The following is a 27318-nucleotide window of genomic DNA, read 5'->3' as shown; positions in this document are numbered from 1 at the left end:
GTTGGTTGCTGTGTCACTTGCACAGAGAAAACATGGTGTGACGTGAGGCATATTTAAAAAAGAGCATATTCTTCTTGTGAAACTAAAAGGAGGAAGTGTGAAGACAATGTGCAGATAATGTTTGCGCACATGCAAGTAGAGCTGATGTTTTAGCAGCCCTCTGTTGTGTGTCACTAATCTGTCATTACACTATTTCATTAGCACTTTTCTTTTGCCCCATTTATCCGATGACTTAGTCCAACATTAATTCATGTATTCATTTGTGCGTCCCCTTCCTTATGTAAAGGTTAAAGTAAAAATGCTGCATCATGCCCAGTGCAAAGGCACTGGCTGCTTTGTTGGCAGAGAGTCAAGTTGCTGTTTTGTCCTCTCCTTTGTACAGCGTTTGTCTTTCTGCTGAGCCCCCATGGCACCAACCAGAAATGCTGATTCGATGTGACGCCTTATTCCACGAGAAGGTGTCAGATGGAGTGTGTTTATGCAAGATGGGTTTCGAGATCAGAGAGTGGCACTTTTAGTTCAATGAATATGCCTTTAGGTCCTTCTGTATCTTCGGAGAACATGTCACTCATTACCATGGCAACCTCAATTTGGACACCCGTACACACATACAGTATGCTTTGCGACTGTGGAGATACAGTAGAACCCTCAGTCGTCTGTTGGCCTTGTTATGTTGACCAACTCATCAAGTCCCAGTCCACTGTCTTCATTGTGTTACTTGGCTGAACAATTTTCTCGACATAGAATTTGAGACCCAAAGTGGTCATTTCTATGAAACATGTCTCTGTTTATGTCCACGTGTTTTTTCAGTGTTTCCCACACATTCATTCATTTGTGGCGGCTCGACACAAAATAGATATGGTGCTACCATTCTAATGGCGCTGAATGTCGTTGCAGCTGAATCTAGTGTCTTTTTCTGGTCTTAGTGGACACCTTTGGGGACAATAACATGAAACCATGTATCGCTGTCCCTCCTTCAAAATAAAAGCATTGCAATATTAACCTGAATTCTCCCACAAGGCTGCAATATCGGTATCGGTTTATATTGATGTGGTCCGTCTAGGGCCTAACCGATTAATCGGAAAAACAAGGTTCAGATTAATCGACTAAGAAAATAATCGTTAGTTACAGCCCTATATTAGAATATAAAATATCATACAAAAACGGAAGAATCAAAATAAAAATACAGTGGAACCTCAGTTAGCATCATTAATTCGTTCCACAAGGTCAAACTCTAACCAAAACTAACGCTAATGGAATCAGTCTTTCCCAACACAAAGCACGTTTATAGTTTTACAATTATAGTTTTGCATGCAGAAAACTATTCCAAATGCATATGTATACATATAAATGATGAATGACAGATAAATGAACATTTAAAGTTATTTTTACCTTTCTTGATGCGACTGCTCCCATCAACACGATGTGGCAGCGAGACAACACACGGACACCACCTTCTTGTTTTCCTATGAGTTATTTCTTGAATTCAATCGTGTTTCTCGACTCAATAACCCAAAACGCCGTGCCAGCATTTTGATAAAGAAGGTGTAAAACACGACTGAATTTTGTTGAATTCATGAAATAACTCGTGTTGTCTTTGGGAACACTCGCATCAAGAATTCCGTCTTCAGTGAAGGTAAAAGTAACAGGCTACGTAGCTGACTTCCGACCATATTGTACGCAAACCAAGGCAAAATTATGGTGTCAATTTTCAATGTTAACTGAAAAACACGCTAACCGGGGCGGACGCTAACCGAAGTTCCACTGTGGGCACAAATGGATGAAAACCACGTCAATCTGCCACAGGTTCAAAAATCCTTTATTATCGCCCATTCTCCTTCTGTCCCTGGCCATAGTCACAAGTAAACGTGTGCAAGCAATGGCTAGTTGTGGTTATGTTGACAACTGCTTATGTTGACGTGAGTCAGCCAATACAAGGGGTGTTGACATAAACGGGTTCCTCTGTAAACACCCGTATACCAGTTGGCTCATTTAGCTTTTGACTTGTTCATGTGGCTGTGAGGAGCCCTGAAGCAAATAAAATCCAATGGTTGCCACTTTAACCAGATGCTTCCTGTCATATTAAATCTTATTTCTTTATTTATATATATCTTTCTCAGCTTGTTTTTCTCTCAAGCTCAGCTTGGAGAGCTGAAGGCTCCTCTGTGCATTCCAGCTCAGTGCTGAGAATGTGGGCTCCAGAGCCTCGTCAGAAAGGCTCATTCATACTGAGCACAAGAATCCTCCAGGACACAATGATCTTGTTTGAGTTCTGTCAGTGCTGTTTGATGGAGCAATGCACTCACCATCATTTATTTCATACATTATGCATCAGTGCTCAGTGTTAATGAATCTCAGTGCGTCGATCAATACAGAGGGTTAGAACAGGTTTGAAAGATTAGTCAAGTGTATTTTAATTTGAATTATTATTTCTCTTCTTTGTTTGTTAGCAGTATTACACATAAAATACACAGACACCTTCATGTCATAAAATGGCAATGCAGGAGTCCGTTAGGACCAGGCAGCTCTTTATTTGACTGGAGCCAATCATGAGCTATGAAAAAACCCACGACAAGCTTGTCAACCCATTGGAAATTACTCAATATAACAGTCAGACTGTGTCATCTTACAAACAACATTAAAGTCATCGCACAGCAACTTAACACTCAAAGGGTATAACTCAGAAATATATAAACATGTACCAATACGAGTTCAAAATTAACATTAAAAAAAAGTTTTCCCATAATGCATTTCGTGTGAGCGAAGCATTTCATTGGAGGAAAAGCAGCATAGAAAATGCTGGATGGCGTTGCAATGCTGCCTCTGTCCAACAGAGGGAGCCAGAGGACCAGGAGCCCAGAGTGAAGCTGACGTCATTGCAGCGCCCCAATGAATGCGTTCCTCAATGCACTTGGTAGATAGATACTTTATAGCTACTTTATTGATCTCCAAGAGAAAAAAAAGAGAGAAAAATTGTTACATTGATGAGACAGTATTCCACCACATCAAGTTCGCTGTCCAGACAAACGCAACATGGAACTCTCCCGATGCTAACCTATGAGTCTGTTATGTCTTATTTATGTCTAATATGTCTTATTTTCAGTTATTATGTCTGCTTTTTTAGGTAGTACAAGTATAAAGGTGACTGTAGGGGTGGAATTTTCCTGTCTGGAGGGCTCTAATAATGTTAAGTAATGTTAGAAAACGTATTTAGAAGGCCACACACAGGTTTTCTATGCTCTAACTGGAACCAAAGCAACTGGTGGACTCATTTTGAATACAATACTAAAATAGAGGTGAGAAGGAACCTGTCGGGAAGGAAAATTCTGCATATGCATTGCTAAAAAATAGTGGTTTCAATCTCTGTCAACAAAATATCTTCTCATCAACCTTTGGCAACTCATCGATTCTTCCTCCTTTTGTGACAGTAGCCTTATGCATTTTGTTCCTTTTTCAGCTGACACCTACAACACATACACATCTTACTCAGAAGGGTTTGTGAGAATTTCTCATGAGGTTATTTTTGGAGCTCAGTAAGAAGTACTTTTGCTCAGCACATGGAAATTTCAGGGCTATTTTTGGAGGGAAATGGAAGAAGGCTTGAAATGGAAATGAATACATGGAAACTGCTTGAAAGTGACAAGAAATAATAGTATAGCATGGAATTCAAAGTTTTATTGGTTGTTATTTTTGCTTTTTATTAGCAGACCAGAACAGAAAGTCACTATTTTACTGAAAAGGGGTCAGTTTCACCTCAACATATAAACATAGACATACATTTGGCCTAGGCTGGCCATGAAAGAGCTCACTATGATAAAGCCCTGTTGTTCATTTATGAGAAGTCTGCTGGGGCCCAGTGAGTGCTGATTGGGAGGGACGGCCTATTGATTGACACATTTAGTAGCTGCTGCCCGGCGGCTGTGATCCGTTTTCCGTGGTGGGCAGTTAGGTCACAGGGGGATGGAGCAAGAGGAGGGTGAATGCAAGTCAGGGAACAGAACCTATAGAGGAAGCACAGTGAAAAGGGGGGAATTAAAGAGAGCCTGAGTGTTGCCTGCTCTTTCTAACAATTGATCCCATTGTCAGTCAGTCATCAGTCAATTATTTCTGCTTTTCCCTCTTGCCATGTACTGCTACTGAACTCTGTTCAATCTTATCAGATAGTAATCTGGTGTACAGTTTTATTGCCGTTTTGCTGACTTTTCAGGATTTAGGCCTTGGCTGAACATGTCGACCAGCTGTTACGCTTACGGCTATGCAGAGTAAGGAAAAGCTCCCCTTCCTCTCTTTTGTGGGGTTGTTCAAGGTCCCCGCTCCCCGTCTCCCACATGGCTTACCCTCATTAGACATGTGCCATGGTGCATGTTCAGATCATGCTAAAAGCTTATCTTCACCTAGAGGGGCTGTGCAGAGTGCATGCTGAGATCTCGGGATGAGGTGGGCTGCGCCTCGCCATGCTGCATACACTTCATGAGACGTACAATATGCCTGTCTCAGTCATCCAGGTCATGGTAATCCACAAAGCTTGGAGGCAACGGGACTCTTCTTGTAAGACGTTTCACCCTAAATCCAAAACTTTGTATTAGTACAGTATGTGTGGAGTCTGCCTCTTTATGTCTCAGGGGGTGGTCACAATGGCGTTGTTGTGGTTGGTGCAACGTCTGTCCTGCGTTGTAATAGGCTGTTCGCCTGCCCAGCTCATGAGTGGCCGCTCTTCCTGTGGAAGGACACAGTCTTTGGGGGAGCTGTGTCTGATTCAAATAACATATCTCCCCAAAGATTGTCTCATTCCACAGGAAGCGTGGCCACTAATGTCATTTGCTTTGATTCAACAGCTTTGGATTACTGAAGCATACATCAGGAAATGCTGGCCGGCACGAGGCAATACTCAAATATAATCCAATTGTTGTCGCACCTATACATATGTATATGCATATGCATTCATACTTATGCATACCATGATAAGTTGTTTTAATGAAAATAATCTATGAAACATATAGCCATGCTAATGCTATTGTGCCAAACATATATTATCTATGTACTTTTGTAAATATAGTTGGCCCCATCTTTTCAACTATAACTTCCATTATTCTATGACGTTGGAGTTTTTCTATGGGAATTTCATCCAGAACCTGAGATAGAGATGACTAAATTATTTATCACATTTACTTCAAAATAAGTCAGACATCTGTTGTATTTGACATTTTAATGTCATTTTTGACTTGCTGTCTGCGACCAACCCAGAAAGGACCCGAGACCCACTTCTGGGTCCCAATCCGTCAGTTGAGAACCGCTGATTTAGGTATTTCTCTGCATATGTTTTATCAATGCAGTGTTTAGTCAAAAACAACATCATGACATGTTTGTAGCATCACTCTATAGGGGTTGCTTAATTGATCCTCTTAACCATCACAATACACACGGCGGTACCAGATTTTTTTCCTGTGAGTACAATACACAGACATGAAACAATCAACTGATTCGTGTTTTCTGCACAGAAAGGGTCTCATCTGGTTGCTTTGAGCGTATAAAAAGCACTGAATGATCTTTTAATTTGGACTCTATTATGTTTATAGCAGGCCCATAAGTCTTTTGGTAATTGTTCTGTTCTGTGCGGACAGGAGAGTGGGGACGGTGAGGCCACACCTGCTGCCCTTCAATAGCCAAGGTCCTGTGTGTGTGTGTGTGTGTGTGTGTGTGTGTGTGTGTATGGAACATGCAAAAAACACACATTATCAGCAGCATGATTAAAGGGGCGTGACATGGCATGCTAATATGTCCCCCACCCCATTCCATTATGTATGAGTTACATCTTGAATAATAGTCCTCAAACTAGGACAGCCTTGCAAATTTATGTTTAGCTTCATTGCCTTTTTGGTGGATCAGTGCAGATTCTCCTGTGTGATTTAGTCTCATTCCAGTAGCTCTAGGTTTTGTACGAGCAAATATAAGGGGGGAACCCTGTGATTTATTTTTGGGGGGGAAGCTAGACTGTTTTGTTTGGTGTTGTTGTGTGCAACAAGCCCATTTAATGCATTCTTTGGTTTACCGATTTAATTTGATATTCAATGGAGTAACACTTTGTTGTTGTAGTGGCCTGTAGGGTCGGGCGGTACTGTAAGTTTTGGTATTGATCCGGTACCAAGTAAATACAGCGCCAATGGTGCTGGCATCGTAACTCTGCTTCTTAACACACCTAAGAAGATGTCGAAGGAGGGGTCAGTGTAACCAACTTAGCGAGAGTCGTCCCTCAATTTTGTAGATTCACTGTCACTGTATTTTCTTGGCCTAAATTAAGCATTTTGAAGCATAAAATTGACAAAATAAACTAAAATACAAATACAAGGCATTCAAAAGACGCATTCAAAGACGCTGAAGCGGTGTTCTACACTCATCACTAGGTGTCAGTAATGTACCTGTAATGTTGGGTCCGACACACACACGCCAGACTTAATCCCCGGAACAACAGTCTTTTATTGCAGGTTTGAATGATTTTACAACAGGCACAATAATCCCGAATAAAAAGACGGGCTACTGTTGCAGCCCCAACTCTGTATCTCTGAACCCCCGACGTCAATTCCTGTCTGCCGCTCACTCTGCTCCCCAGGGGAACCCATTTGTAGCAACACACAAGCATACGTCTTATTCATGTCTTAAATGGTTTATTTACTCTTATTGTGTCTAATGTATTGAGTAGTAGGAGTGTCAAGGTGATGATAGGGGTGTTTATGTCTAGAGAGCTCTAATAATGTAAAAAAAAAATATTTAGAAGATCATAAACAGGTTTTCTATGCTCTAATTACAAAAGTATTCCATTTATAAATAAGGACTCTGTGGAAATTCACTTATCACGGTAGGGTCTGGAACCAATTAACCGTGATAAACGAGGGATTACTGTTTAGTGATATGTTTAGCGAGAATTCAGACCCCTGTGGTTTCTGTTTTTCAAAAAAGCGACCAGAAATCGGCAATTTTGGAGACTGTAAAATGAAAGCATATAGCCCTCTTCTCAAGGAGGAGCCAGCACTGTGTGACCTCGCCCACCGCTCCCCACACCCGCCCCGTCTAATGGCACTCAGGGGCGTCTCCGTCTTGCGTGTGGCATAGAAACAACCTGAAAAGAAGCGACTGTTTTGCTTTTTGATGTTTTTTTTTCCTCACTTTTTGTCTCCCACAGTGTCCATAAAAACTACACGCACATGTTTCATGGCAAATTATGAAAATTATCGTCATCTCGGCCCCCGCTTCTCTCCGCAATAACAATATAGAACTATAAGAATCAAGAATATAACTATATGAAAAAACCACCCGTGTTATCGATATGATCGATATTTGGATTCATCCGTCCACTCCTAGTGGCCCATTTATATAATAACGTGTGTACAGTATGTGTCTACAAATATATTTGCTTTTGTATTAAAGGTAGATTGTACTTCATAATTGTCAGATGATCTTTGGAGCAAATAAAATATTTCTATTCCATTCCAGGGTGGTGGTCATTTTTATTTTATTTTTGATATAATATGAGTAATGGTTTATGGATGCCCTTGCAGGGAAGAGGTTACTTGCCTCGACAGATCACTTTTTACATGATGGAAATGTGTGATAGCAGATTAGTGTAAAATTAAACGGGACTTGCTGTGACTTGTTTGTTTTCATTTTTAACACTCCCTCAGTGCCCTCTTTTCCTGGAATGTTGCTCATTAGAGATTTATCATGTTTCCACCTGTTTCGTCTTCACTTTTCTCTTCCCACTTTGATTCTCAGTGGAACCTTCCCCTGCAGCTGACTGTGAATAAACATTTTTAAGGGTAGCTTAGCCATCCTTCTCATTCCTCCGTCATACCCGGTTTCTCGGAAACCGGTTTGTACAGTGCAGGTACGGGTCCTGGGAAGGTAAATACATGCCGTGAGCTGTCGTGTTAATCTGTGGCTGAAAATAGCAGTTATAGTTTCAGGAGGAAAAATACTGGGTTTAGTAGAACATTTCCAAGATGGAGGAACATTGTGTGGAATTCAGCATGTGGACAGCGCTGCAGTTCTGGAGAAAAGTGTGCTCAGGTACTGTGGACAGGTTTCGTATTTGGTTAAAGAGCCAGGCACTCAAAACTCTTTGAATTGAGTGGGTACGCAGGAGAAACCACACACACGTGCTTCTGATTTACATGGACATGTTCTCCAACTTCTAATTGGATTGTGTCTCCTTGAAAGAAGTTATAACTTTTGTACATACTGTGCACTGTGCACATACTGTGCTAAAAGCAAACAAAGGATGTTATGTTCGGTAACCTTTTGTTTTATAGCTGGACGTCTTTTTTTAAACTCGCATGAAAAGTCAATACATTCCTTTTCCTTTGAGTTTAAAATCGAATAGAATGTCAGTGGCCAAATATAAGTCTAATATAGGAATAATGGTCAGATTTTTGTAATATTATTTGCACAATTCTGCTGACAGACAGGACAAGATGCATTTTGAGCCAAAAATAAGAAAAAATTACAGATATTTGAAATCAGGGTGGGCAAATTGCAGCCCGCGGGCCACATCGGGCCGGCCAAGCGTCTTAATCCAGGCTACCGGGCATTTCCAAATTCCTTTTTAGAAACCTTTAACATGGAAAGTGTAGCCGGGAACATGACCTGCAGTGCTATGGTGGCACGCTCAAGTCGCCAAAATAGTCAGATGCAGTCTGCAGCTTGTACAAAAAAGCCATCCAAGCAACACAACACGTCAACGCACACGATGCACAAAGTAACCTACCTACTGCACCATGTGGGCATACAAAGAAATATCTACGCACACGACTCATGCCGAAAAAAACACCCATCGTTCCAGCCGCAAGGCATGCTGGGTAGCTTGTGGTACTCTTTCTCCCAACATTTTGCCGTGTTTGTTGCATTTTTGCTTGATTGCAGAATATGTTGAGGAGGTCGTCAAAGAAGTAAACAAGGAGGAGTAAATGTACTCTTTACAATGTTTCATTGTTCACAGTTCATATTGTTGTTGCAGCTGGACTAACCAGCATGCCTTGCGGGCATTTGGAACTAGCAGTTTTAAGTTACGTGCTATGTTTAGCGCTTATTTATTGATTTATGTGATGCGTTAACTTTGATGCCACCTATATATAGGCGGCCCCACCACCAAATTTTTTAAGAGTCAAAAAGTTTGCCCACCCCTGTTTTAAATGTATGCACAAGAATTAGCCCATCGTGTGTTGTTGTACTCCTGGTTCTGCTGCATGTATACAGAGCATGCAGTAAACGCCCTTTGAGATATTTGACATGACACTTTCTGAAGTCAATTACGCAGCCGTTGTCATGAAGAGTAGCGCACACGCAGTCCGTGTCTGCTTGTTGCTATGGAGAAGGCCAACGGAGACCAAGCTGCTATCAACGGCCTGCAGCTCGACTTAGGAGATAACACCAGCAGGTGAGCTTATACCTCCGTTTGTTTGTGAAGCGCAAACACGTGCTTATTAAAATCGTCGCGGTAGATCCTTTTTTTTTTTTTTTGAGCTTATTCATTTTCAGATAGCTGACATCTGTTCAGATCCAAGGTGCAGTGGCAAAGATGCAGATTAGCAGTGTGGACTCAAGATACAATTTTGATGACTTTGGACTCGGCTTGTCAGTATCGTCAAAGACTTGCAATTCGACTTGGACTTTGACATCAGTGACTCGGGACGTGAAAATTGAAAACTGATGACTTGAGACGTTGATTGAGAGTGTTGAGTGAAATGTGTCCCCATTCAAAGTATTCAACTAATACAGTGCTTCTCAGTTCTTTTCTGTTACGCCCCCACTGGGGGACAGAAATGTTTTGCGCCCCACCCCACACACACACACACATTTGAAATACTATTGAGAAACCGATAATATTTATTTATCTGTACTGTACAGACTGAACTCAAAACTGACACCAGCAAAATGGAGAGCAGTGAAGCATGCGAGCATATTCAAGTCAAGTCAAATTGCATGCCGAGTACAGCAAATTCATACATGTTGGCAGGTCTGCACTAATATTGAAAGTCGTCCCTCCCTCTCAGGCCCCCCTCCGAAGAGTTCATTGCGCTCCCCCCAGGAGGGCCGCCCCACAATTTGAGATGCAAGGGTTTTTATGTCATTTCTTGCAAGACAACCAAATTTGCTCACAGAATTTGCCTCATTGGATGCATCTATTAACGTCCAATCAGGTTTGAAAACAAACAATGAGGATGTGGCTTATCTTTCTGGGAGCGCCAGACTGCTGGAGAGTGGCAGTGATTAACACCAGGATGTGTCACCATGCTACCGAGGAGAATTTCATTTGCATTTGCAATTATATTTTATTTGGTAAACACTTAACAGTACTTGGGACTTGTCAGGATTAGAAAATTTTAATCCTATGACTTCGGAATTGACTCGAAGTCATAGACAAAACACCTCTGCTGATTAATAGTAGTAAATCTGCAAGCATACTAAGGGCTGTTTTCTATACCGCTTCATCCTCATTAGGGTCGCGGGGGCATGCTGGAGCCTATCCCAGCTGACTTCGGGCGACAGGCGGGGTACACCCTGGACTGGTCACATATAGACTCACACTCACATTCATACCTATGGACAATTTAGAGTCGCCAATTAACCTAACATGCATGTTTTTGGGAATGTGGGAGGAAGCCGGAGTGCCCGGAGAAAACCCACGCGCACACAGGGAGAACATACAAACGCCACACAGAAAATGCCCAGGGGAGAATCGAACCCAGGTCTTCCCGATCTCCAGGCTGTTCCTGTATCGGCCAACGTGCTAACCACTAGACCACCGTGCGGCCCAACTAAAATATGCTGTAGTAATTCAACACTTCATCAAACATACTTTAGATTTGTCAGCTCAAAACACGATCACTGCATAAGACTTCAAAACGTGATACTAGCGTCCACCTCACTACTCCAATTCACTACTTCCTCAATCTGCACTCTAAGCTTTAAGGCAGGGGTCGCCAACACGTCGATCGTGAGCTACTAGTTGATCGCTGGGACTTTGTCGGTTGTTCGTGAGAACATTTTGGAAAGAAAAAGTATTATATCAGTGCCCTCATCACCCAGAGAGCGATCAACAGGCACGCATTTTGTCCACTGAACACGCCCGTACGCTATCCAGGCAGCCACCCGCGACCCCCAGCAAGGAGCCCAGTCCCCAAAACCTGGCCTGAAGTACACTAATACACCGGATCGCATCATACACAGACTCACCCCCCCGCACTAGCAAAAAGGTCGAGCGAGGGAGAGAGGGAGGGAGTGACAGCGCACTGCAGCGATGTGCTTGCAAACACAACTGTAATTCTTGCACGTTAACAGGGCTCAAAGTCTGCCTTTGCTACCTCAAAGTTAGGGCACAAATATAACTCCATAGACGTGCACCTCAAAAAAAAATCTTTGAGCCACGACGACACCGTTCGTTAAGAGCTGACTGTTGTAGCGCATTGACCAGCCCCCTCTCTCGTCAATCTTCATCGCTCGTCCCCTAACTGAGCCAACAAGCCAAATAGTTGTGGTTTGCTCATGAAGCCGACGCCACAACCGCAACCCGGACCAAGAGCCACAAAAGTAGGGGTGCCCAAAGTGCGGTTCGGGGGCCATCTGCGGCCTGTGGCTCATTTGTCATTGCATCACTGCAGAAACAAAATAAAATAAAATAAAAAAAAAACAGCTACAATTATAAAAAAAAAAAAAATAAAGCATAAGGCACAATGTGAAAAAGCTGAAATGTTGAAATCAACAAATCAATAATAACATAAATCATATATTGTGTGTGTGTATGTGTATGTATATGTATATATATATATATATATATATATATATATATATATATATATATATATATATATATATATATGTGTATGTATATATATATATGTATGTATATATATGTATATATATATATATATGTATATATATGTATATATATACAGTATATGCATCCCGCTTGTTTGGGGGGGGTTAGCTCTTGGGCGGGTTCACGGCCGAGACCAGGGGATCTTGGTCTCAAAAAGGTTGGTGACCACTGCCTTAAGGCAACTTTAGTTCTTTCAACCATAAACTAGCCGCATCATCGGTTAAGCAGCAGTGTTGAAAGCGTGTGGAAAAAAGTTATGGCTTATAGTCCGGAATTTACGGCATATTAAAAATTGTACAGTGGGACTTGTTTGTGTCCAAGTCGACCAACTCATCAAGTCCTGGTCCTCCGTGTTGTTCTTTTTACCAAAGCTCAGCTTGTTATCATTTTATCTTTGTTGACATTCTACTAAAGGCCAGCCAATGCTGCGTCTCTGAGTTTAGCTTTTCCTGCACCAGCTGGGTCTACCTGATTGTGGCCTGATCTGCGATGGTCACTCTGCGGCGTGAGCCAAAGCTGGTTGAATGTGAAAACGGGATGTTGATAGTATGAAGGAGGATGTTTAGGGTCACACTGTGAGTTGCTGGACACTAAACTTCCTCCACACTGGAAATGTTGTCACTCGTGTTTCAGCAGAGTGGGCGACTTATTTTATTTTATTTTTATTTTTTTATGCGGTGTGCGTTTTCTAGTGCTGACTTGATGACCGTCCCCCACCACGGGAAACAATAGGGGTGCCAAGCAGCTGGTGGAAGTGTCACACTATAAGGTTGTCGGTTGTTTCTTTGTGGTGGAAATGTCTGATAGCATGGCCGTATAAGCTGCTTACTTGTGTTCAAAGTATAACTTGGAAATTGTGTGTGCGTACGCGTGTGTGCATACATGCATACGTGTGTAAACAGCAGGATGCCTGTCATGAGGAGTCCAGATGGCTGGACGGAGAAAGCCCTATTTTCATCCCTAAACCGGAATATTACACCTCCTTCATTACACACACACACACACACACACACACACACACACACAATTTGTAGAGCTGCAACACTGAATGCAGCCGAAGTGCAGGCAACATATTATAAAGGTTTCAGCAATGGGCACATTTTCCATTTCATCAAGAAATAAAAGTTTAAGAAGCGGACGTGTAGAAAACGCTGATTTCTGTAGTGGAGTTCAGGACGCGAAGCAACGCCATCAAACAGTACAATTTTTTTTTTCTACGTAAGTATGAACAGATAACTTTTGTTATAGATATAAGCAGGAGGGGAGCTTAATGTCAGCTGACTGATGTCATATGACATCTACAAAGGGACATTTACGCGATCGACGTAATGGGCACCCCTGCTCCAGGGCCTGACGATTACTTGATGAATGTAAAAGTGGAGAGGACATATGGTGATCATGTACATCTTAGTGCAGGGGGTGTCCAAACAAGGGTCACATACTGAAGAATGAAAGGACAAAAGTTATAAATATTTCAAGAAAAAACATCTTCTCAGCTTCATGATACTGTATTGGTGAAAAAGCCCATTAGTATGAACTTTGCTCTTTTTTTCACATTTTTGTTGTTGTTGTTGTTTTTTTTTTTAAATTTTCCAAATATTTCAACTTAATTCTTAAATAATCTTTGTCAGTTTTGTTCTCGTAATATTATGACTTTATTCCCATAATATTTTTGTCATATATATTTTTCCTCATAATATTATGGTGTTATTATTTTAATTAATTAATTAATAATGGATACCAATTAACAATAAAATCTTTTTTTCTTGCTAGAATATGACTTTTTTTCCTCCTTATAATAATAGTTTGACTTTATTCTTGTACAGTTTCATAAAGTTTGCTTTTTTCCAGTTCTGCTGTTTCCTTTTCCAACTAGTCAACTTTCATCTTGTAAATTTTCTTCTCGTAATATTCTCTTCTCTTCTCGTAATATTTTGACTTTATTCTCATAATTTTTGTGGTATATATTTTTCCTCATAACATTATGGGTTTATTCTGGTAAAATCGCGGTCTTTTTTTTTTTTTTTTTTAAATGCCACTTTTTTGTCTTAATATTTGGACTATATTCTCGTAAAATTACAGCTGTTTTTTTTTTCATTTCTGCTGTTGTTTTTTTCATTTTCCAACAATTGAACTTTCTTCTTGTACATTTTCTTCTTGTAATATTTTGACTTTATTCCCATAATATTACAACTTTTTCCACAACCTAATTTCTCAAAATTTACAACTTATTTTATTTTGTTGGTTGCTAATAATATTCCGAATTTTAAAAATGACGTCTTTTTTCTTTAATATTAAACTTAATGCCATTATATTACATTATTTTTCCTCATTATATTGTAATTCTTGAAAATTCTTGTAAAATTCTGACTTTTTCTTATTAAATTTACAACTTTTTTTTTTTTACAATATTTTCATTCATTCTTATAAAATTACTGCTGGTTTTGCTGTTGTTTCTTTATTTTAGTATTCTTGTTAAATTCTATTTTTTAGAACGTGCTGCAGGCCAATAAAAAAAAAAAAAAAAAAAAAAAAAAAAACAGCTTCGCGTCCCAAATGTCTCCCCGGCCGCACTTCGGACACCCCTATCTTGGCGAAACCCATCATTTCAGTGTGGTGCTCAGTTGCCAGGGAAACATGACATGATGGCTGCTGAGTCAAGAAGTGTGCTTAATTAAGGATGTCGACGTCAACAACTGCTTTGATGGCCTTGCAGCTTTGAGACTTCATGTTTGACGTGCCCCCATGAGAGAACGTTGCTTTTTAATTGTCTCTGAGCAGGCGTGTGTGTCTTTTGGGGGAGGGGGGTTAATACTCTTGTGACCCCATCATTGTTTTTAATGCTATTTTCTCTTCAATCTTTTCTGTGCATATTCAAGGGCTGTGTTAGCTGTCTCAGTAGACGATGCCCTACATATCCCACACACACTCATTACTTTCTTTATCACTGGGGTTGTGTTGCACAACAAGTTCACTTCTGAAAATAGCTTTCATTTTTGTTTGTTTGTTTTTATTGGAAAGTCTAGAAAGTGTGATCATTTACAAGGAATATAAAATATCACTAACTTGGTATTGTGCAATGCTGAAATAGTAACAAGAGTGTATGGTATGCTGCTGCAGTATGTCTTCCAACCTGATACGTTGCCATGAGCTGTACACAAATCTATCTTGCATCTTGTAATAGTTCCGTTTTATCTTGTGTGGTTGCAGAGGGGAAAGACAACGCCGTGTGTTTCCAGTCCAAGCGTGCTGACGAAGACGCCTGCGTGCCCGTGAAAATCGAGCACTCCAGAGGTAGGCAGCATCGCTCAAGCTCACCTTGCAGCCATCTTCTATTTTGTGACACTTGGTGCAAAATGTGTCTCACTTCACGCTTTATGACTCCTCATCTTCTTTATATTTTGCCTTCGTCCCATCAACTGTCCTCTTGGGAGTTTTTGTCTCCGCCTTTTATCTTCCTCTTTTTCTATCCATTCCCCCTCCGCTCCCCCTCATTTGTATGCTGCTGGTGTAGCTCCTGACAATGCAAGTTGGACGTCTAATCTCATATTGGATCCTGGATTAGAGCAAGAGGCAGGGTTAATCTGAACAAAGTCTGAGTGGTTGAACAAAAAGGATTCATCCCGCCCATGCCGGGTGGTAATGGTGATCCGTCACCCTTTCTGTACCTCACACACACACACACACACACACACACACACACACGCAAAGACACAGTTGATGATGACACAATGAAAGCCTTACATGAAGCCAGATGGGACACACACACACTAATCCCTTTGGGACATGTAGGGCATTTGAGAGTGATAAACAGCAGGTTCAGTGGATGCGTCACACTGATTGATGTTTTATACTGTATGTAAGAGAATATGTGCATTCTATTCTTTATCTGTTCACAAACTGGGAAAAGTTACTGCTGGATTCTTGTAGTTCCTCATCAGAGTCCCAGGAAACACCTTTCAGAAAGATTCACCATAAATAATCTGAATTCAGGAAGTCAGCCTTGCTGAATTTGGTAAAAGCCAGCGTCAAGTTCAAGTCATTTTTATCAGTGCTTTTATTTGTATAATCAGTCAAAGCCATACTGGCAATTCAATACAATACGCTCTTGAACACATCCTTAAGAATGGGGGGAAATAATCATTGAATTGCAATAACAGAAAACTTCAACCAAAATGAAAGTGAGCATTTTTTAACTCAAACATACCATTTATCATCTGAGCAAACGTTCACGACCATAGCCTTCAAAAGTGCAAAACCTTGCTAAATCATGTCTTTCGTATTTCATATTTTCATACACCAAGCTCCTCCCGTGTAACTCTGTGCCCCTCCCTCACCTTTCTCACGGTCAACCTTCGGTGAAGGTGGAATTCTGCGTAGGCCTCCAGAGTGAGGGTGATTGACTGCTAGCTTATCGTGACAACGGTGGTCACTTGCTGAAGGGACAGGACTCGTTTGAACAGTCTGGGTAGATATCTAATACAACGTAATTTATAACCTACATTTCATCTTATTTTTTACATTCTGGCTTTCTCCGGTGCAATAAACCTGCATCATATCTCTGCAAACGAGTAAACTTACAAAATCCGCAGGAGAAACAAATACGTACAGTGGAACCTTGGTTGTCATTAACCAAAACCGAAATGAATGAAACCTGTACAGTGTATACTTTAAATTCATGAAATCAATTTGTGAGGCATATTTAGGGCTTAAACCTGGATTGTGTCGAGAGTTGCAGTAACTTTTATTGCAAATGTTGATCAGAAATCGGAGGAAAATTGGCAATTTATAGACATTTTTATGAGCGTATCAATTTTGCTTGTTGTGACAGTAAGCTTGCTTGCGTTTTGTAAAGAATGCTTTGTTGATGCAGACGTGCCTTTCTTATTTCTTATTCTTAAAAAGAGCAATCTGGTCCTCTTGCCAGACTTAAGTCTTCCGGTGTGGTGTGTTGATGCCCGTTACTTCAGAGGGACGTTCTGCAAACAGCTCACAGCTTGAACGAGTTACCCGCAATGACTTCTGCAATAACTATTTATGCTCATGATTAGAAATACAGTAATCCCTCGTTTATCGCGGTTAATTGGTTCCAGTCCCGACCATGATAAGTGAATTTTCGCGAGTAGGATTCCTTATTTAGAAATGGAATATTTTTATAGTTAGAGCAGAGAAAACCTGTGTATGGCCTTCTAAATAGCATTATTAGAGCCCTCTAGACATGAAATAACACCCCTATAGTCACCTACACACTCGTATTACCCAACATAGTAGACATAATAAAAGAAAAAAAGCCATTTAAAACAAATAAGACTCGTGCTTGCATGTGTGAATGTGTTCCTGTGTTCGGGGAGCTGAGTGTGAGGAGGACAGGAAGTAACGTTGGGGGCTGTAAGCGGTAGGTAAGTTTTCCATGATTACCTGATTGGTTCCGGTCAACTTCTCTCACTATGGTGACTTTGACTTAAATGTGATGAGTGTGGTTGAGCACATAAATGTTAATATTGGAAGCTCTCTGGAGCAGCATGAGTGGGCGTGTAAACCAAGGAGACGGGAGTTAAAACAGGAGTTCCGATCGGCATCCACTTCCGTATTATGCCCTCCACGGGTTTGGCTGCCATGATGGTGAGCAGAATCCAGAACCTATGCGTTGAAAACATGTCCTCGGCACACTGCTCAGCTATTAAGTGCTCTAACTGATGGTCGAAAAGCAGTGGCGGAGCTACAGGGTGGCCAGTGGTGGTCGTGGCCACCCCTGGTCACTCTCCGGCCAACCCACGGGCCGTCTAGACAATTCAGGTATCAACTCATTGCCAACCCTAGTGAGTGATGGTCTCATCTTGGCCACCCCAATGAAACATTTCTGGCTCCGCCACCGCTGCACAGTATTGATAAATAAATAGATTTGATCAGCTTCTCAATAGGAGCAAAAACATGTCTCCGAGTGGGGGCAAGACAGAAAATAACTGACAACCACTGCATTACTGACACCTAGTGACCAGTGTAGAATACTACATATCATTGCAGTGTCCTTGAATGCATCTTCTGAATGCCTTATTTTTGTATCTGAGTTCATATAGCCATTATTATGCTTAAAAATGCCTAATATAGGCCCAAAAATATGTAAAATATGCATATTTTTAACTAATAACCCTTCAGCCACGGAACAGCATGATTTATTAATTTATGTATTTTTAGAAAACTGTGAACGTGAAGCCATGAAGTTCACAGCGCCCAGTGGCGGGGGATTACTGTACCTTCCTCATTTAAATTCCCACTCTGTTTTGTTTGAACCAGTTTCTCATAGTTTCAGTGCTCATGTTTATTTTGGCTTGGCGTGTTTGCATAGGTAATGGGAACTAGAAGTTGATCAACTAGCGAATTGACTTTGCCACGCGTGCGCATGCGCCTGTGTTTGTGTGTACATGAGAGAGAAGCAGAAAAAGAGCTTGCTTTTGTGGAGTTTTTAAATTGCGGAACGGACTAAACAGGGATGCGGACCTTTCTTTTGCAAGTAAAAGCTTTACATTTGGAAGCTTATACAGTTGTGGCCCTCTGGGAAAGTGTGCGTTTGTGTCATTGTTTGTTTGCTTTGAAGCCGCTTAAACATGAGGTGTGAGCGAGAGCGAGGGAGGAGTCTGTATGGCGAGAGTCTCTTTGCTGACCGTCATTCAGCAGCAGCACTTGGAAGAATTCACTGCTCTTCTTGGCCACACACACACACACATACACACACACACACACACACACACACACACACACACACACACGACGGTAGACCACTGAGGATTCACAAGGTGAGTTGAATCATGTGTGCAATTGGCTCCTTCTGTGTAGAAATGCTGCAGTCTTTGTCATCATCAACCTACTGGAGGGCATTCCTGCGCTTTTTTCCTGATGTAACGGATTGAGTCACTCCGATGTGATGTCATGTGCACGCAAGCCATTGCATGCATCTCTAATTGGCCATCGCTAATCAGGTGACAACTTTCTGGGGAGATGATGGCACGGCTAGTGCTTTTTTGGCTTGGCACGGTGTGGTTGTGATGGTCAAAGGGTGTGTCGGTATGATGGTGATGGTTGTATTCGCTGCATGCGGCATCATAGCAGGACTACTGGACAGAGCTTGTGAAGTCAACAGAGGAAAACAACGTTACCGTACATAACCATAACTGTACAATAATTTAGCTCCGATAGATCGGTCACCGATCAGTATCGGCGTGATCAGCATATGCCGACAAATGCCTTTCAAAGCACCGTTGCAGACCGCATCGACCCTTTCGTGCAGTGGAGTGTCTTGCCCTCACTAACGTCTTGGGCAGTGTCATCCTCACACTTTCCTTCAAAACAAAAGCACCGTGTCTGCCGTGGGGAACCTGACTGCTAACACGAGCCACGAAGATCTTGCGGGGGGAGCACGTTAAAAAGCTTTAACACGGCATTTGAAGAACAACGCTCGACGGAGTATGGCGAGTTTTGGAGGCTCACGGTGTGATCATCAGTCAAACGGCAGCTCACGCAGCCATGTGGCTATCCACATGTGCGTGTCAGTCAGACGCCTCCGCTGATAACCTGAAAAATAATTGAATTGATCGGACGAGAGCAGCCGGTTTCGCTAAAGTCCCCCTAAAGAAGGCGTCAGTTTCACGAGTGCTAGTCAAATATGTTTTTGTCTAAATGAAGGTGATGTTATGGTTCCTTTTTTCATATCATACAGCCAGTAGCAAAGCCCCGCTTCGCACCCCTTCGCAATCCTTGTCCCGAAGTTACGGATCTGACTTGTCGACTTCCCTTACCCGCCTTGCTCTAACATGCCAGAGGCTGTTCACCTTGGAGACCTGCTGCGGACATGGTTCCTTCCTGCTGGCTTCATCTACTTATTAGATCAGATTCAGCTCTAGAACCCTCCCTGCAATATGCCTCACACACTCATGAAATAGATTTTCAGTATAAAATGTATTTCACGCTCCACTAATGAATGATGATCAGTGAACGGATGGAATCGGAGTCATGGTGTGCAAGTATAAGTGCTGTTTTGTGGTTGAAGACGGCCTATTATTAGCCAAAATGTGCATCTTTAAGAAATTTGATTCTATCATAAAAATTGCTAAATTAACCAAATACAACTATAAAGCATTCAGAAGATGCATTCAAAAATGTGATGCTATGTAGTATACGACACTGGTCACTAGATGTCAGTGGTGTTACCGTAATATAACATAATCATCATCATAATAATAATACCTCCAGCACACATTTATTGCAACACAAGTCTTATTTACGTCTTAAATGGCTTATTTTCCCCGATTATGTCTACTATATTTGCTTATACAAGTGTAAGGGTGAGTATAGGGGTGTTATTTCATGTCTAGAGGGCTCTAATAATGTGCAAAAAAATATTTCTATGCCAAAGTATTTGATTCGTAGATAAGGAATCCTACTTGGTGGAAATGCACTTATCACGGTCAGGCCTGGAACCAATTAACCGCAATAAACGAGGGAGGACCGCATATGTGTCACTTTTGCACCTCAAAGACACGTAGGAATGGTGGGCTTTTTTAACAGTGGTACTTGGTACTTTTTAACAGTGGTACTTGGTACTTTTTAACAGTGGTACTTGTGTCCCCGGGGTGGCCAAACTTTTTCCACCAACGGCCGCATATGAAAAAGTATTTAAATGCAAATGTTGTGTTAGCTTTGTGTTATAACGGACAAAGTGTATTATTAAAACCTATTTTTACACCTTTTTACTCTTTTTTTTTTTCTCCATTGTTGCTGTTGTTTATATCAAATTATATATATATTTTTTTATAAATTTCAAATTAATTAATTAATTAAATGGAATACAATTATAATTAATTGTAATTATTTATTAAAAATGATAATTAATTAAAATTGAATACAATTAAGGCACAGTTGGCACAGTGGAGAGATTCATGTGCATCTTCAGCTCGGTTGTGAAGGTAGCAAGGCCTCAACATCCTCTATCAAGGTCAAGTTTGTCTCGTCAAGTACGTAATGGAGGAGCACCACTTCTCCAGCACGTGGCCCTCTTTGGTTTCCCTTCCCCGCAAGTTAACTAGAGTCAGATCCAGACAGCAGGGCTCCTTCCTGGTGCCACAGAGCGAGGAGGTGAATCAAAGTGTTCCTGCAGGGTGGCGCTGCAATGCCGCTGCTCATTTACCGTGCACTCAGCCAATCAAGACGCCAGAATTGAGAAATGCCAGTGTTCTTGTAAAGATCTCCGTTTCTTTGAGAGGTATTATTAGTTGCACTGGTCACCGAAACAGAACAAGATGCCCCGAAATCTTCAAGTCAAATCATCTGACCATATATATGCATTTTTAGCTGCACATATTTTCGCATCCTGATTGAATTACATTAAATGCTTTCCTCTTGTTTGGTTTTGGTGAAAGAATCCTGCACAGTGACTTCCAGCTGCAGACCAGACTGGCGTGTGACACATAAAAACAACCCCCGGGGGGCAGGGCCACGCTCAGCCCCTGCCGTCCTACCAGATAAATGTAGCTTCTGGAGCAGTGCACAGCCACCGGGTGCCTTATTTGGGGGTCATACATGCAAAAAAAAAAAAAAAAAAAAGGTTTTCTCATGATCTCTTAATGTGACCGTGGGAGGAAGCACGCAGCGTAAGAGAAATTCCTGAGGGCGTCTTTGGAATTGATCGGTCATTTCGGGAGCCCTTTTTTAGACTGCACTCCCCAACGCAGTGTGGGGCTGTTCCCACTCAGACGAAGCGCTGTTGTCTTTAATTACGGTCAGCCTATAAAAATAGTAGCTAACTATATGATTCTGTGGCCTTTTTTTGGTCTGTTTCAGACTTAAGAGATTGGTGTAGATTACCGTGAAGAAAACAAAACCCCATTCAGGCTTATAAAAACACACGCCGCATATTTCCATACCGTGTAGGACCTACGACAGCAGACTTCGCACTGCGGTTGAAGACGCACAGCGCAGGGGTGTCCAAAGGGGGGGCACATTCTCAAAATACAGTTAATAAGAAAACAGCAAAAATGGAACAAACAGCAGTCATTTAATGAGAATAAAGTCATAACTTGTCATCTTATGGGGAAAAAAGTCATAATCCTAAGAGAATAAAGTCATCATATTATGAGGAACAACATGTCAATTTTAGAAGGGTGAAGTTGAACTATTAAAGGAAAAAGACATTACTTTCTAAAGTTGTGATATTATGAGAAACAAAACGGAACAAAAAGCACTCAGAGTGCAAACCTCCGCCATAGTTCCTCCCATATTGTGATTTCCACCATAAATATTAGTCCTACATTTATTTTATCTACATATTTAGATTCCTGGACCATGAAAACATACCATTAGCAATTAGATTCATAATGATATCAATATTAGTTCAGTAGTTATTCACAAAAATCACATTTTCCGTAATGGCGGTTTTCTTCTGGATGTAGCTGCAAACAAATCCGTTGGCACACTGCAGATTCCACAGTGTCTTGGCTGCATATAATGTTTGTTGCATGTTTATACCTTCATTTGTTGTATTCCTATGATGAAAATTCCATAGATCCCCTATTTTTTCATATTCTGGATCATAGTATCTGGAATGATTCCATCATCTGGATCAGTCTTTGATATTTTGTAGAACCTGTTGGAAACCTGTCCTGTATTTTTTCTCCAAGTGCTCTGACCATTTTTTGTGGATTTATTATATGCACAAATGCCGAAAATGGGCCTATCTCACAATGCTAAAGAATCCTTTAAAGACGGTGATCCGGATCGTCCACCGAAAATGTAGTCAGTTTCCGACAGTTCCTGAAAAGTTCATCCAAATTCATTCAGAACTTATTTAGTTTATTTTGTTATTTTGAACACAAACCAACAAACAACCTCCTTGGCGGAAGTTAACAAAGGAAATTTTGGAAAGTTTTGCGGAAAAGTCATGATAGTAGGAGAAGAAAGTCAGAATATTACAAGAAAAAAGTTGTCATCTTACGGGGGGGGGGGGGGGGGGGGGAGTTGCCATCTTTATGAGAATAAATTCCTAAAATTCTGAGGAAAAGACATGGCATGTAATGTTTAGAAGCATAAAGTTGAACTATTTAAAGACAAAACATGATACAAAAGAAAACAATGAGAGAGAATTCTTTAAGTCGTAATTATTATTTTAAAAAGCATTTTTGGAAAAACAGGTTTCGGAAAAAAATCTCGTATGAGAATAAAGTCAGAATATTATGGTAACAAGTTCACTTCACTGTGAGGAGAAAACCTACAAAAAGAAAGTTGAATCAGTTGGGAAAGAAACTGCAGAAATGGAAAAAGAGCTGAAATTTTGTCAAAATATTCAGAGGAAAAAGGTTGCAATAAGTCATATAAGTCATATAAGCATCAGAAGAAAATGTACAAACATTATTTGAAAAGAAAGTTGAAATATTTGGAAAAAAAGGGAAAAGTTGATACTTCAAATACACAAGACTGTAGTTCATTGACTTTGTGTCCAGCATGTGTGATGAAAACGTAGTTGAATAAAGAGTACAGTGTGTCAGGAAGCACATAACGTCTACTGAGGTGTAAGAGCGCCACAGGAATTAGCCTCAAACCAGCGCTAATTAAACACAAGCGTGTGCTTCAGTGTCGGGTAGATATGTAAATAGATGCACAATATAAGACATCCTCTCAATGATTATATGGCTGGACGTCCTTGTCCACACGAGAACCGAGTTCCGCACAGAGAAGATGCGGGCTTCGGTGATAGGACTGACCCAAATGATAGTTGTCTGACATTCTGTGGTCTGAATGCTTTAGGCTTTAAGATGCAGCTTCTAGAAATAGGCCAGCACATTGTGTTTATCCAAACAAGCAAAGCCAAGCATAAAGGTGTATTGGTTGTTTTAGAGTGGGCCCCATGCATCAGTGCTACCCTTCAAGTGACCATGACACCTTATAGCTGACGGATCGGTACCGTATAAGGTGTCTGCATGCGCTTACTGTGTGTTCGTGTTTGTGTGCGTGTGGGCGAGTGCTAGGGAGAGCAATAGATCAAGGCCACAGTTAACACTGCCGGTCTGTGTGTGTCGCTCCATTACCCCACTGTACTCTATCTAAATAAACAGTGATGCCATCTGCTTGGACGGAGCCCCATTGGTGCTGATCGTCACCTGGACAATTAACTATGACGATCTGTCTGGTCTAAGCCATCATCGACTGCGGCTTAGAATTCCTCTTCAAGGAGAATTTCATTGTCATGGAAGCACCCATAAAGATACTCTTTTTACCTTCTTACACATATCACACACAATATAGACCGGGGTGCCCGTTGTGTGAGCCGGGGGCTGTTTTTGGCCCACGGCTCGTTTTTTTATTGGCCCTCGACATAGTCAAAGAGTAATATAAATTCATTAGTAATGAGATAGAGATATTAGATGTTACGGCAGTTTGCTTTGTCACTTATAACATAAAGCTGTGGATGTTTTGTTCAGATAGCTTAGCACATACTGACCTTCGTTGGACTGTTTCACTATGGTTCCATACCACTTAAAGGTCGAAGCAACTAAATAATTATAAGCATCAATTAGACGTTGGCCATTTGCGGCACGCGGCATATTAAATATATATCATTCAACAAAAAAAACAACAGCAAATATTGAAAAATCAGCAGTAGTTTTGCAAGAATAAAGTCAAAATATTAAGAGAAAAAAGTTGTACTCTAACAAGAAAAAGTTGTAATTTCACAAGAATAATGTCATAATATTACGAGGAAAATAACGTAGCCTCAAACCCATCTAACAGCTTTGGGATGAAGAACGGCGATCGGGTGCTTTGTGCTGTGCTACTGCGTGTGTGGCACTGTAATTAGCGGTGTAACGGTACACTAAAATGGCGTTTCAGTGCTCGGTTTGGTTGATTTTTCGTACAAAAAAGGCAGAAAAAATGACTTAAAATGCTTTTATTAAAAAAAAAATAAAAAGCCATTTGGGTGATATTTCAAATAAATTGGACTGAGTTTATTTTAAATAGAAAAATAATAATAAAATAAACTGTTGTATTTAAACAATAGTTTAAACATTGTGGTTACATTTAAATAGCTCTTAAATACTTAAGTAGTCCAACCATGTGTCGTAAGTGAAAAAGCCGACATGTGATAGCTCGTTGACGACATCACTTTTAGCTTTTTCATAAAGTGCTGGTATGACTTTCTGGCTAAAGTGAGGACGTGATGGTATTTCGTAGAGAGGTTGAAGAACTTGAATCATATACAGTCATGGATAAAGTGATTAGACCACCCTTGTAATGCCTGGTATTTGTTTGGACAAATATCATGATGCTAACAAACATAGCTCATAAGAGTTGAATTCAAAAGCTGATATCGAGCAACTTCCATGGTTTTCTTGATCATAACCAATATGGACGTAACCTCGTGGCTATAAAAACTCCACTAGCATGTGATCCTGCTTTGGTCCGGTCAGAGTTGCTTGCTGGAGGTTGTTTCTATGCTGAAGTTATCAGTGTTTGCACTAAGCTGGTTTTCTTTCTTGTAGATGTAACATTCACTGCCGGGTGATGCCGCTCTAAGTGTGCTAACATGTTAGACGTGTTTCCTGCAGCATACCCGTTATCCGTGGAACAATGTCGACACACAACTTTGGATTTATCCACTTGCCTTTGTCCATCTGTCATTTTAACAGGGAAGCCAAAGTGTTCCGAAACAGGAGACGGTCGTGAGATGGGAGGGTCTTCCAGCTCAGGCTTCTGGCTTGCATTTGCCAGGATGCCATTTGTCACGCCTGCGAGCTACTAGCGTTCTTCCCCCTCAGTCAGTAATGTCCGACACTCAGAGGCGGAAACTTGCCCAGGACTTTAGTTCCGCGTGAAGCGCTTACATCACTCTGGTAATAAATGTAATGAGAAAAATAGCATAAAATTGAACTGAAACGGTACGCAAGTGGACCGAAGCCAACACACAGAACCAAAACGGTTCAATACATCCATGTGAAGCATTACACCCCAATTATAGCCAAAATCAAAAACCCCACTTCCTTCATTTGTAGCTACCAAAAGGAAACCAAAACATATCAAACACAGTAAAGCCATAAAATGGAATGTATCGCATAACACACTGACATGAGTGTATGTAACCATGGTAACGGGCATGCTTCTCTTCTCTTTCTACTTGTCTTTCAGCTGTTGGAAGTAGCTCGTCGTGCAAGCACAGTAACTCCTCCAGTGTGCACGCGTGTCTGAGTCGAGCAACAAGTGTGAGCAGCGAGAGGAGCCGGGCGGGTGTCAATGGAAGAGGTTCTAGCAAGAGGCCGCTGTCGCAGTCCAAGCCACCAGGTACACATGATGGCCGTGCAGTTACCGACGGGTCAAAAAGGACCTTTTTCTGTGTCATTACATCCCTCATTACATTTTAATCATACCATTAATCATACCTTCATAAGTCAGTCGCACCTGAAAATGAATTGTTTAGCAATCAGCAAAGTGAAGGTAAGAAAAAGGGAATCGAGTTGAACGTTGAACTCCGTTCCTCTTGTATTTGCTCGGGTAAATCATTCAACGCAGATAAGACAGACGAGAGACTGCAGTTAATCGATGTTTCGCTGGCAAACATGATACTCAGAGCAGCCTCGTTCTGTTGGGTATCCTTCACACGCTGCGTGTGGACGTCACAGGGCACGCACTGCCTCCTTCAGGCCTCAGTTTGCACTGCAGTGGTTTCAGCCCCTTTTAGAAATATGCTGGCATGCATCTGAGTAGAATCCATTTTTATTTTGTCTTTAGTGCCTCCCAAACCAGCACACCTTCAGAGCCCGGTGACAGAGCTCTCATCCCCTCTGGCTCACATCCAGAAACCACAGTTTAGACCAGGGATGGAGGAGGGAGGTGGAGGAGGAAGGGGGGCAGCAAACCGGGAGAGGGTCAGAGTCAAACACTCCAAAGTGTCAGACCTCATCAGCCGATTTGAGGAGAACAGGTAGGAAGGAGCCTTTTCCTCTCTTCTGCTGTGTGGCTTTGCTTCCCTGAGCGTCTGTGCTCTTCCACAACACAACATCACAGAAGTCATCAAGCAGTGACAGACTGCATCTGCACTTGATATTGTTGGGGCTGGAAATCCATTAAAATATTGAATTGCGATGAATCACGTTTTGTCCATAGTTAACTCATAGTCCATCACAATTCAGCACTAATAGACGTTTTTCGAACATAATAAGTGTGCCTTTGAAAGATTATTTTAAATGCACCTCAATCAACCAATCAACATGAGACTGGAAAATATGTTTTTGTTCATTAAGCTTTCTGTTTTTTTTAAACGTCAAAGTATAAAAACCAACCAACGTACGACAAGTAGACATTGGCACGGTAAAGTTCTCTTCAAGCACATCATCTCACAAGATATAACTGTGACTAACATTACAAATAAAAGTTTGCAAAAGGCAGACCAACTAAGTGAAATGAAAATG

At 41.2% G+C, this 27318-nt stretch overlaps 1 protein-coding gene and 1 long non-coding RNA gene across 2 annotated transcripts in view; one reads left to right on the top strand and one right to left on the bottom strand.

Moving 5' to 3' along the window:
• The window catches only part of fgd4a (FYVE, RhoGEF and PH domain containing 4a), a 64814-nt gene that overhangs the window by 18821 nt on the left and 18675 nt on the right, over positions 1–27318 (top strand). Inside the window, exons 2-4 of the mRNA XM_054777884.1 lie at positions 15080–15163; positions 26039–26191; positions 26639–26831. Of these exons, the coding sequence (XP_054633859.1) occupies positions 15080–15163; positions 26039–26191; positions 26639–26831 (430 nt within the window). The remainder of the gene's footprint in view (positions 1–15079; positions 15164–26038; positions 26192–26638; positions 26832–27318) is intronic.
• On the bottom strand, positions 3658–15846 carry LOC129182016 (uncharacterized). Its single transcript, XR_008570553.1, has 3 exons — positions 15003–15846; positions 4395–4563; positions 3658–4001 (listed from the first exon to the last, which is right to left on the bottom strand). It is a non-coding gene; the product is annotated as an uncharacterized LOC129182016 (long non-coding RNA).

This window comes from Dunckerocampus dactyliophorus, chromosome 5, assembly GCF_027744805.1.
Source record: "Dunckerocampus dactyliophorus isolate RoL2022-P2 chromosome 5, RoL_Ddac_1.1, whole genome shotgun sequence".
Taxonomy (NCBI): domain Eukaryota; kingdom Metazoa; phylum Chordata; class Actinopteri; order Syngnathiformes; family Syngnathidae; genus Dunckerocampus; species Dunckerocampus dactyliophorus.
This window is presented reverse-complemented; position numbering and strand designations above follow the sequence as displayed.